Raw genomic sequence first — 11444 nt, 5'->3', positions numbered from 1 at the left:
GAGCTTCTCCCGAGTGACCGAGCTGCTCACCCTATTTCTAAGGGTGCGCCCAGCCACCCTGCGAACGAAACCCATTTTGGCCACTTGTATCCGTGATCTTGTCCTTTCGGTCATTACTCAAAGCTCATTATATAAAATTAAAAAAAATAAAAATAAAATTTGTTGATTTTGATTTACTAAGACACCATTGACAGATTAAGCAACTAAAAGACTAATGGACTAAGTAACAAAGTAACTGCTATAGTTTACACTGAAGAGGTCAATGATCTGTGAGTCATCTGCCACTGGTCTCTGCATGTCCCTTCGTTCACCCTGTTTTTGTCAAGCACCTGCCACTGTCCAGGTGTTTGCCCTACCTTAGGGTGCTATGACACACTATTCAAAGCTATTGCTAAACACTACAGTTTCTTAAACAGCAAATTAAAACTGCTGAAACAACGCATTAATATGAATCCCAACTCAAAAATGTGCCTTCCTTGTTTTGACATTGAGGAGCTCATGCGTATTTTCATTTGAGGTGATATGAAAGCCATGTTGTACCTACAGGTGCAATTTTGGATGTTTCATTTTATGCTTTGCTCTGTAATTGCAGTGGTTTCATTACATTTTTCAGTCACAGCCAATTAAAACCATCTCCAAAATTTGTCCAAGGTAAATTCTAATTCAGTTTAATCTAATCTGATCTAATGGCCCGTCTGAGATGATGACCTCATGTCCTTAAGCAGCTACCAAGTAATTGGCAGGAGAAATTCACGATTAGAGATATATTTTAGTGAAAGTATTATTGATGAATCAAATTATTTTGAAAATAATATAAAGTTTCTCAGTTGCATCAGTTTGGTACAATTAATAAAAACAAACAAAAAAGAAAAACAGCCATTAAGGTTAAGGTATACTTTATTGTGTCCTTAGGGAAATTTGTTCTTGGCTTAAAGACCTTCTTCCATGTAGCATAGCCGTGGGCCTGGTGTGCATATATTAAATGAACAATTTTGAGTCCCCAGATCACATTTGGGCAGAGGAACAGTCTTTTGATACTCAACAGTGTGGCGCCGCTGGGGACAAAGAAAAATGGCAGTGATGACATGAAGTGATGTTGTTGAGAGTCTTTGTGCTGAGTGTTCGTGACCTGCCCCTCCTGTGAGCTGGGAGGGGCTGCTGACGCCGGCCAGCTCTGGATATGCCCATCATCTCTATAAAAGACACTGGGTTCTCCAACATCAAGAAATCACATCCGCACAAGCCATTTCAAACTCCAGAGCACAGTGAAGACCTAGTCCACACAAAGGTGAGTGTATTTTGCCATATCAGATACAGCACATGTCGTGTAGCTTTATGTAACTCAGCTCTTCTTTGTGCTGTTTTGCAGATGCAGAAGTGCTTTGGCTTGTTCTGTGTGTCGCTCATCTTCTGTGCTACCCTCTCAGAGACCATCGGCCTGGTGATAGCGGTAAGACCAACTTACAAGCCTATTAAAAACTTTTATACTTTCTTAGAAACTGGTAAAGGTTTATTTGATTGATGCAGTTTGATGTGTTTGCATATGACCTGCACAATTACACACACACATAGCCACAAACACATACACACATATACATCAAAATGATTGTTACCAGATGTTATGTCATAGTTTGCTTTTTCGAGACTAAGAATAGAATGTATTTCGCACTCTTTTTGTCTGTGACACACTCATTAAACAAACCTAATGTATTAATCGTGCCTGTCCTATAGGCGAAAGAAAAGCGTGGCTGGACTCTGAACAGTGCTGGTTACCTGTTGGGGCCCCGTAAGTACTGACTGCACACTTTACATGAAACACTGTGCTACAGCTCTGAAGATATGGTGAACCTATAAAATACCGGATTCCTGTCAGATAAAGAGTTATATTTTAGACATCGGCCATTATGCCCTTATCCCTCTTTGGAGAGGTCCAGAGACTATAACACCTACAGACTGACAATCCATTTGCATTGAAAAATTACATGATCTTCTTTTGCGACTTTTGCTTGATTATTCAAAAATAGTAGAAACATCAAAATAAAACTAGATCTAAACTTCCATCTTCAGCAACTTAGCAATACTGACTTAGAAAGCCCACAATGTGTGCAAAAGCTGATAAAGCAGAATTAAAAACCTTTATACCAAATTAGGTCAGTTTGAAAAGGATTTATATGTTTCAGAGAAATGGGACTTCTGAATAATACAAGCTGTGATAACTCTACAACAAATTTTCTCTCATTGCGCCCTAATGACCTGTAGCAGCTGAATACTAATAGCATGCAGTCACATTATGTGTGTTGCTTTTTTGTGACCTGACAATGTGTCCTGAGATGATGACCTGCTCTTTTAGAAATCAGTTGTTTTTTTTTGTATCCAGTGTGTAGGCTAATTTAGTGTAATTTAAGCAATGGCCTTCTTTGCCACAGCGTAGAGCTTACAAATGGAGAGCTGTGAGTAGGCCGTGGACATGGAGTCAGGAAATGTTCCCTTTGTGTGAGTGTGTGTAAAGCCCAGGTAAAGGTTGCTCCTGCCTCATCCTGTGTTTCAGGTCGTATTGATCACCTAATTCAGATAAAGGATTCTCCCAGTGCCAGAGGCAGAGAAGAGCTGGTCACTCAATGTAAGATAGAAACAGACGGCCACTGCAGGGCCTTGGTCCGGCCAGGAATTGTTCTGCCTCACTGTCCTCACCTCAGTTAGCTGCTTCTGTCGCTAAACATGTCTCCAGAATCATGCATCTGTGTGTCAGGCAGGGACAGAGGAATCTACTCACTCAATACTTAAACAATATGGAATAAATATACTATTACAACAGAAATAGTGTTAGAGTAGGCCTATGCTAGCCAAATTTTAGTTCTTATAAAACATCCAGGGTAAAAGGTTATAAATGTGCATGTTCAGATCACATTTGAGCTAATCCAATGGCAGAACAGAAGCCTACAGACAGAATACGACTGAGAGAAAAAAACACAATGAAAGAATTTGACTTTCTGTGTTTGTTTCAAAGATGTACAATCTGATTTAAAATTCCTGCCACAAAATGGACACAGAAGTAAAAACAAATCACAGTTGTTCTAGGCGGCTCTGGCTTCTCCCATTTGTACAATTTTCTTTTTACATTAACTTAAGCTGCTGCTTTGCAGTTAAGTAATATAAGTAATTGTTCTTTCCATAGTGAAAATGCATGGTGTCAGTTATGTTGTAGCTAAGGGTTGAGAGGCAAGATTGAGAAGTACTTTTTCTAAAGAGAACCCAGGATCATCCAACTTTACCGTGGCATAAGACCAGTCATGAGGTGATATGAAAAGAATAATGGAACTTGTCTGACATAGGATGACTTCTGTCTTTAGATAATACTTATGGCATAATTTTATATAAAAGAAAATGTACAATTCTGTATGCTTTGAACAGAACGGACAAAAACATATGGTGTAAGGCTCTAAATCAGCATAAATCAGGGACTGCAGATGTGAACTAGCTATTTAGCTGCAATCTCCATTTTTATTAACTTAATATCTCTGTATATTGTCCCTATAAATAAAGACTAAACTAAACTGTAACATGGGAAATACATTCATGCAGAAATAGATAAAACAAGGGTTTACATAATATAATTGTTAAATGGTTTGCATCTAACAATAAAATATAATATAGATGTTTCCATAGTGGCAATGTACAGCCAAGACGTGTTTAGGTTGCTACTTTCATTTTTAGTTAATAGCTCTTGACTTTGCAAATGGGCCATAAAATAGTGTTCTTTTTTTGTTCTTCCTTTTTTTTTGCCAAGCTCATGCTCACTTTGTTACAGTCTCATTAGTTCATTTGATGTTTGCATGCATCACAGCTTCCTTTTTTTGTTTTACTGCAATTCCGTGAGCCAAGCCCTGTAGTGGTCTGTTCAAGTTTGGATATAAATACCAAACGTTACAAAAATGCAGTACGCAGTAAGGAGGGGCTGAGAACTGTACATTACCTCTTCAAACCAACAGCTGATATGTGAGGATGCAGAAAATGCCTTCTTAAAGTTTTCATTCATCCAATACTTGTTGTTCAGATGGCATAGATGGGCACAGGACTTTAGGAGAGAAACCTGGTCTTGCTGGAAAGAGAGACTTGGGCCAGGAGGAAGACTTCAGAACAGGTCTGTCTTTTTACCGACTACAATGAAAGAAGTTTCCGAAGTATATTACTTTTGTTCCAGTTACCTTTCCTCTGTAAAAGGGTTATAGTGCATTCATGTTTTTGTGCGCAGGTTCGATGAGGATACCAGATGAAGACATCCTCCATGCCATCGTTGAATTCCTTTCCTACCTTAAACTCAAAGGTTTGCATAATAATGTTGTATCATGGTCATTATTATTACATGCATACACTACAATGATGAAATATGAATAAACTCCCTTGTGTGCTTGTAGAGATGGGAGCCTTGGACAGCCTGCCTTCCTCAGTGACATCAGAAGAAATAGCCAATCCATAGTGAGAAGATGTCTACTCCTGTTACCCAAGCGTTACTTTGTGTGCACCTATCATGATGACCTGTGTTAATAAACCTTAATAGCCTATGTTTGAAAATGTTTTATTGATTATGAGAGACTATGACTGTTGTAAGTATATTATCACATGAATAGAAAAAATAAACAAATTGCGCTTGGACTTAAAATCATGTTATTTTAAGTCAGTCAGCATGTGTAAACGATCCACCCCTGTATTGTGTTCTCTGTGTTGCAGTAAAGATGACAGAGGCTCAGTTCAGATCCAGAAGGTTTACTGTTTGACAAATAGGAACATCACGAACAGCTGTGTGTCAAGGGATGTTGCATAGCTCTCAGGTTCTTAATAGGCCTATGCACATAAATTCAAACGTAATCAAATATAATCTTAATTGCATCCATTAATTACCACTAATTCACCGCATACAAAATGGAGTCACGTGCACATTTAGTCACGTGGGCGCAGGAGTTCTGTTATATCAATGTTGATCATTAATACACTAACTACACCGCCTTTATGAATTAATATCGTCAGTATAATCACGTTTTTATTCATCAAAAAGCAAATATTAAGTTTTATTTCCACTGAGTTCCATCTGTTTTGTGAAGACGAGGCCGCAACAACCGACGGTTTATTCGACCAATGAGTCCAACGGCTCCAGCGCAGCCACAACACAACTGAACAAAAACTCAACACCACATTCAAAAGTGCAAGTAGCTGCTCTGTTAGTCCGTTTGAAATAACTTTTAACTAATTTTGTCGTAATTGAGATCATATTTGGAGGTAGGTTGTAGGTTTGTAGGTTCGTGAATTCAAATCGTATTTTTTGGATATTGATGTTTAAAATAAGCTAACCCTCTGTGCTAACGGCTAACAACAGTTGATCTTTTAAGACACTGTTTTATAATCGACTTGTTTCAGCAAAATAACACGTTTTTTTTTTATTTGTGTCTGACATTCAGGTGCTTGGACAAATACAGTTTTTGACATGGACAGTTGCAGTGAAGATCTTAAATATGAGGAGAAAACGACATATCTAATGCCAGAAGACAATGTCAGGGATGTTGTGTTTTCAGAGGCCGTTGTGTGGACAGCGCCGCCTGCAGAGGACCATCCTGTAACAGTCCCGTGTGGACAGCAGCATGTTCCACTTGGGTAGTTTATATCCTGCTCAGCTCTATGTCAAAAATGTTCAATTCAAATATCTCATTTATATTCTCTTTCGATCTGCTACAGGCATCAGTGTCCATCTCAGCCTCCCCAGGATCAGCTGCTCTGCACAAACGTTCTCATGTATCCACAGTCTCAGCAGTTTTCCCTTCACAACAGGTAAAGTCGCCTCTGCAGACATGAGGTGATGGGGCATAGGGTTGTCTTATTACACGCCTAGTGCACTTGTCTCTTAATAAATAATGATAAATGATCTTTATGCACCAAATACAAACATGATCTATGCACCAAACATGATCTATGCACCAAATACAAACAGCAGAGGATAAACAACAAACATAAGCAATCTTGTTTACTTGCAGTTCTATCACTGGTGCTGAGAACAGCGGACAGTCAGGCACAACTTCCTGGTTTACTACCAACCCCATTCTGTATAGCATGATGCCAGTAAGTTTGCCACATTCTTCACAGTAATGGGTGTATCTCACTGGGACTTCTTTTGGTTAAAATGTATTGGGTTCAGTGACTGTGAGCAATTGTGTATTTTTAGGGGGAAATGCACTCTTCAGAGTCCAATATTTCTGTGGCTTTTACAATGGAGCATCCGCACATGGAAAAAGGCTCTCTTGACAGCAACCGCCTCACATATCCTGTAGCTATAGAGCATATGTCACATTCATTAATTGTGTTTTGATCCAGAATTGAATTTGATTTGTCCACAGATGTTGTACAATGGAAATCAAAATGGACAAATTTTATTCATGAACCCAGGACCAGTGTATGCTACCCTGGAAAATGCTCCAGTGAACGGAAACATTAGCTACTGTCAGGAGGAAGGTTAGACATGAAGAAGGATTTTGTAGTAGTTTTTCATAACCTGGTGAATAAAACTTTTGTGTTGGTAGTGGTTACTTCTCTCCCCTTTGGCTGTGGTGCTGATCCTGATCCTGAACTGCTGAATGCTGGACAAAATGCAAGCGATAACTACAGCGGTCAGTAATGTGGTCTAGATATAACCCAGCATTTGTCTTTAAATTAACTGTTGTTTTACCTTTACAGATTTGCTTGTTTTGAGCGATTACAATCAGGTAGATCAAATTGTATGATTCAAGAGATTTTACAAGTATAGTGAATGGACATTTTATGTCATCAGGTAGCATGTCCCTCAGATTCTAGTGAAACATCAGCCAATAGATGCTGTCAAGCTTCTGTATCGCAGTAAGTCAGAACTCCTCGCCTCAAAATAAGGACTCCTTACCAACAGAACAATTTAGGCAAATTTAGCAAACAACAATAATACTGTACAATGTAGAGAAAGGAGAATTAACATTGGATACAAAGATACAGTGAAGATGCAGATTAGAAATCCATACATTTACAGGAGTATACTTCCCTCTGCTGGACAAAATAAGAACACAAAGCCATAACTGTAGTACTTATCAACTACTTCAAACAAATTTGCTCTGATATTGTGAAAATTATATGGTGATATCCATTACTTAACTTTCGTAATGCAGCCTTATAGCATTACTATTGTTTTAATATTAGTTGCATTATATTTTTTGTATGCTTGGTGCTTTTACATCTGCCTTTTTCCGTCACTATAGGACCGTCAGAACCTCTCGTGCTTTGAGGTCTCATAAACCATGCCACTGCACCAGGACTAAATGCCTAAAACTGTGAGTGTGTCCGTAAACCGAAATTGCATAGTTCCAAAAAGATCCTCGGCCTTTGCTCAATCGGCTTTTTCTTATCAAACCATTAGGCAGTGGAATCAGCTTCCAGACAGTCTGAAATTGTCTGTGCATTTTAATAGTTTTACTAGAAATTTGAAAAAGTTCATTTTAAATAATCAAACGTGTCCACATCAGTCTAGTTAGTTGGTGCTGCTCTGTGCTCACTGTATAAACCTGCACATAATGATTTTTATATTAGTTTGGACTGGGGGGGACATATGTATGGCAAATCGGTAGTCGTATATTGTAATTGTCAATTGATATGTGTTTTTTAATGTGTGTTCACCTGCTCAGGGACTGCAAATGGAAAGTAGCAGTAGCTAAATCTGGTGCAAATCATCTTTTCTTTGTAAGATTAATGAATTTGTACATGGTCCCTGTCAAATAAAGAAGAAAGAAAGAAAGAAAGACTACACTGTCTTTGATTCTTTAGCAGTTGAAATGTCCCTGCGGGCCATAAATGATATTTCCCTCACAAATCTCTCATACAGATACTGTGAGTGCTTTGCTGCTGGAGTCATGTGTAACAATTGTAACTGCACCAACTGCCACAATAACCCAGAACATGAAGCTAAGCGAGGAAAGGCTATAAAGGTATGCAATTTAAGAAGTGAATTCAAAACATAACATTTAATGTTTTATTTAAAAGGCCCATATTATGATCTATGTTATAATGTTGTTTCCTCATTAAAAACATACTTTGAGTTGTGTTTCATTCACAAATGTTTAACACAATAATCCTGCAGATTTAGGCTGTGTTCTTCTGAAATGGAAAACACTTATGATGTGGTAATACAGGAAGTGCTCCACTCTCCATAAGTCTCCATAAACCTTCACTAGAATCATTTGCATCATTTCAGACCCTGAAAGTGAGAATCTCTACTAAACAAAGGGTATACAATGGCTGTTAACATGAATACTACCACTACATGGCATCACAAGTCAGAACAGAGCAATTTGAGTAACCCTTTATTATTATTAGTCTGTCTTCATCCCAAATATATATGTGAATGAAAGAAAACACAACCCAGATATGTTTTGGTGAAGTAACAACATTCTAACAATTTTGTTAGAATTTTTGTTTCTAGTCAATTTTGCATGAACTCTGAGGACCTTTAAAATACTTCACTATCCCATGCACAATATTTAAATTGGATTTGCCTTCAAAACAGGCCTTAAGCATTTATTTAAGTAAAAAAATAAAATAGTAAACCAGCATTACAGATCTTTATGAATTAATCATACAAAAAGGTGTCTTTAAACCCTTTGTCTCATGAAAAGATCAACCTTTCTCTTTATTTCATCAAAGTATGTATTTTTTTTATTTTGTGTTATATCGTGGCTAAATGTACTATAAAGAATGACTCTATTTAACAACAAATACAACACGTCATGACTTAGTTTCAGCACAGTAGGCTGTAGTGGACATGGACACAGTGTGGTATGTGCTGAGCGTGACCAGTGTGTGGATATCGAGGTCTGGAGCAGCTCAAACCGTATTGACAGTGATAGAACTACTCACTGGCATCATTGATCAGGTCCTAACACTGTTCTCTATAAACAGTACAGCGTAGGGAGTCTGTGTTTACTCACAGGTGACACTCCCCCGGTGGCTAATGGGATTGATGTATGATCAAACTTAAACCCTCTATGGTTACAACTTCTACACTTACATTGTCGAGATTCTGTGGTGAAATCTGTGCATTTTGTTTGTTCCCCAGTTCTGCCTTATCCGTAACCCTGATGCCTTCAGACCTAAAATAGGGGAAGGATGCAAGTGTAAGCGCTCAGCTTGTCTGAAGAACTATTGCGAGTGCTATGAGGTGTGGATTACAACCACATTTAGATACATCACATCTGCTTTTTAACTTCATGTTTATTATGTGATTTTTCTTAATCTTCCAGGCCAATATCAGGTGCACCCCCAGCTGTAAGTGTGTTGGCTGCAGAAACTATGAGGCAGACCTGGCAGACAATGAAAATGACAAGTTGGTTCTGTAAATCTAGACAATTTAGACAAAATAAATCTACCACCACTCATTTACCTGCACTGAAGCTTTTATAAGACTGTTATTATAAGGCTTTGTAGAACTAACCTTGTACTCTATGTGTCCAGGAGCAGAGGATCCGCATCGGTGATTACCCCCGCAGTGATGGAGGCTGTGGTTGGGCGTTTACTGGCCTGTGCTGGAGAGTCTGAGAGGGACCAGCACTCTGAGGCCTGGGGACAGCATGTAGTCCTCAGCCAGTTTGGACTATGTCTCACAGAAATAGTCAAAGCTATGTTCAAGTGACTCAGTGATAGATGGGACTAGCAGGTTACAGTAAGATTTACAAAAAAGGTAGCATTGTGTTGAATGGTTTTAGCTTATTAAGCTTTAGTATTTTATTGTTCTATGAATATTTATATTTTTAATTAATTGTTAATTAATTGTTGTTTTTAATTAATTGTTTAATGTATAGAGCTTATTTATTTTGGTGAAGCTGCACTAACAATATGTAACAGTGTCATTAAACACCTAAAACAGATTGAACAGATTGAATGAATTTTTGCTCTGCTAGAAGTTGTATTTCAGAAGAATACATATGCTTATTTAGTACACAATTTAATGCAATTTTCACTTTCTGAAAAATGTCCTGTATATATACATTTTTTGTATATACAGTCTTATTACATGTTTTGGGTCATACTTTGTCTGTCATCTTTCCCAATTTTCAGCTTAATTTCTGATCTTGTTTTGACAAAAGCATATGAAACAAAATACATTGAAGTAGGCCAATTTGTTATTTATTTTTTCTTATTTTTTAGCTTTCACTGAAAGCTATTATTCCATGTTTTCCTTCAACATATGTGGGACATACATAGTTGTGAGGACAGTCCCACAATGTTTGTAGAGCCACACAAACCTAATTGGCTGATAACTAAAGTGGACACAGGAAGTACCTTTCAGTGTGGTTGGCGGCTCCATACTATTGATGTTCTCCTCTGTGGGTCACGGCCGTGACGACAGCACTGTTTTTTTGCTGTTTTGTAGGCTTCAGTAAACAGGATTCCCGCCAGGCCTGGCAGGGAGGGCGGATCGAACATGTTACAGATGTGGCTGATAAAAGCTGCTGGAACAGGGGCTGTGCACATAACACTGCACTGGCACCGGCTGCGCACCCCACGGTCACAATGGTAAGACAGACTCCTGTGGGTGTAATGGGCTTGGGGTAGGTTTAAATTATAATGCTTTATAACATTTTTCAGATCCTATATCAGGGGTGCTCAGACTTCTTCAGTATGTGAGCTACTTTTAAAATGATCGTGTCTGAAAGACACCTTCGTCATTCGTCACCTTCGAGGGACAACAGAGGCAGATTACCGTAATGATGGTAAAATATTTAGACAGCCCCATGTCTTCGCTTTGAGACGCCGTTTGAATTTACATGAGAGCACGACTGGGCGCGGAGTTACGCTGCTGGAAAGTCCGCAACCCGCTCTATCGGCGACGATAGGATCCGACGCTGTAGGGTTAAGCTAACTCACGCTTGTTTATGCGTGTGCAGCGCCCATGATGTGACCTAGGGTCAGGTGTAATCTGACTGTTGTCCTGTAGATTAGTCATGTGACTGGATGGATGACGGGACGTGATCTACCCAAAATGCCTTCGCGATCGACGTAATGAACACCCCTGTCCTATATGTTTGTAAATGTTCAGGTCAGGATGTAAGAGCCTTTATATTTACCTGGCCAGCCAAAACCACACGCTTTGACAAAAATTTACAAAGAATAGACTGTAGAAGGGCCTGGCTGGTCAGGCAACCTTTATATGGCTGTCCTTTTTGAAGCATGCCGAAATTTTGGATTCTTTAAAATGTATTATTAAATAAACTAGACTCAGAGTAGTTACCTAAAAGGCTTTGTCTATACTCTTCTTGCAGAGGCTGACATCTGCAGTTGTGTGGACATTAATCGTGATTATTTCATTGTTTGTGGAGGTGCACAGTGTTCACAAGGTAAAAAAAAAAGTCAATTCTTGTTTAAAGCACTATTTTCTTCAACCA

The 11444-nt window shown here is 38.7% G+C and overlaps 1 protein-coding gene across 2 annotated transcripts; it reads left to right on the top strand.

Moving 5' to 3' along the window:
* The first annotated feature begins 1220 nt into the window (after positions 1-1220).
* Positions 1221-4670, top strand: gal (galanin/GMAP prepropeptide). Of its 2 annotated transcripts, XM_033968224.2 has the most exons (7): positions 1221-1288; positions 1370-1450; positions 1732-1786; positions 2549-2620; positions 4055-4141; positions 4253-4324; positions 4416-4670. In XM_033968224.2, exons 2-7 carry the CDS (start codon positions 1370-1372, stop codon positions 4475-4477), a joined length of 429 nt encoding a protein of 142 aa, XP_033824115.1. In that variant the 5' UTR covers positions 1221-1288; the 3' UTR covers positions 4478-4670. The 2 variants fall into 2 exon arrangements, with proteins under 2 accessions (XP_033824115.1, XP_033824116.1); XM_033968225.2 differs by lacking the exon at positions 2549-2620 and having other exon boundaries at positions 4416-4667.
* Positions 4671-11444: the final 6774 nt, after the last annotated feature.

Source organism: Periophthalmus magnuspinnatus, chromosome 6 (assembly GCF_009829125.3).
Source record: "Periophthalmus magnuspinnatus isolate fPerMag1 chromosome 6, fPerMag1.2.pri, whole genome shotgun sequence".
Classification (NCBI taxonomy): domain Eukaryota; kingdom Metazoa; phylum Chordata; class Actinopteri; order Gobiiformes; family Gobiidae; genus Periophthalmus; species Periophthalmus magnuspinnatus.
Note: the sequence above shows the minus strand (reverse complement) of the source record. Positions and strands in the feature narration are given on the sequence as shown.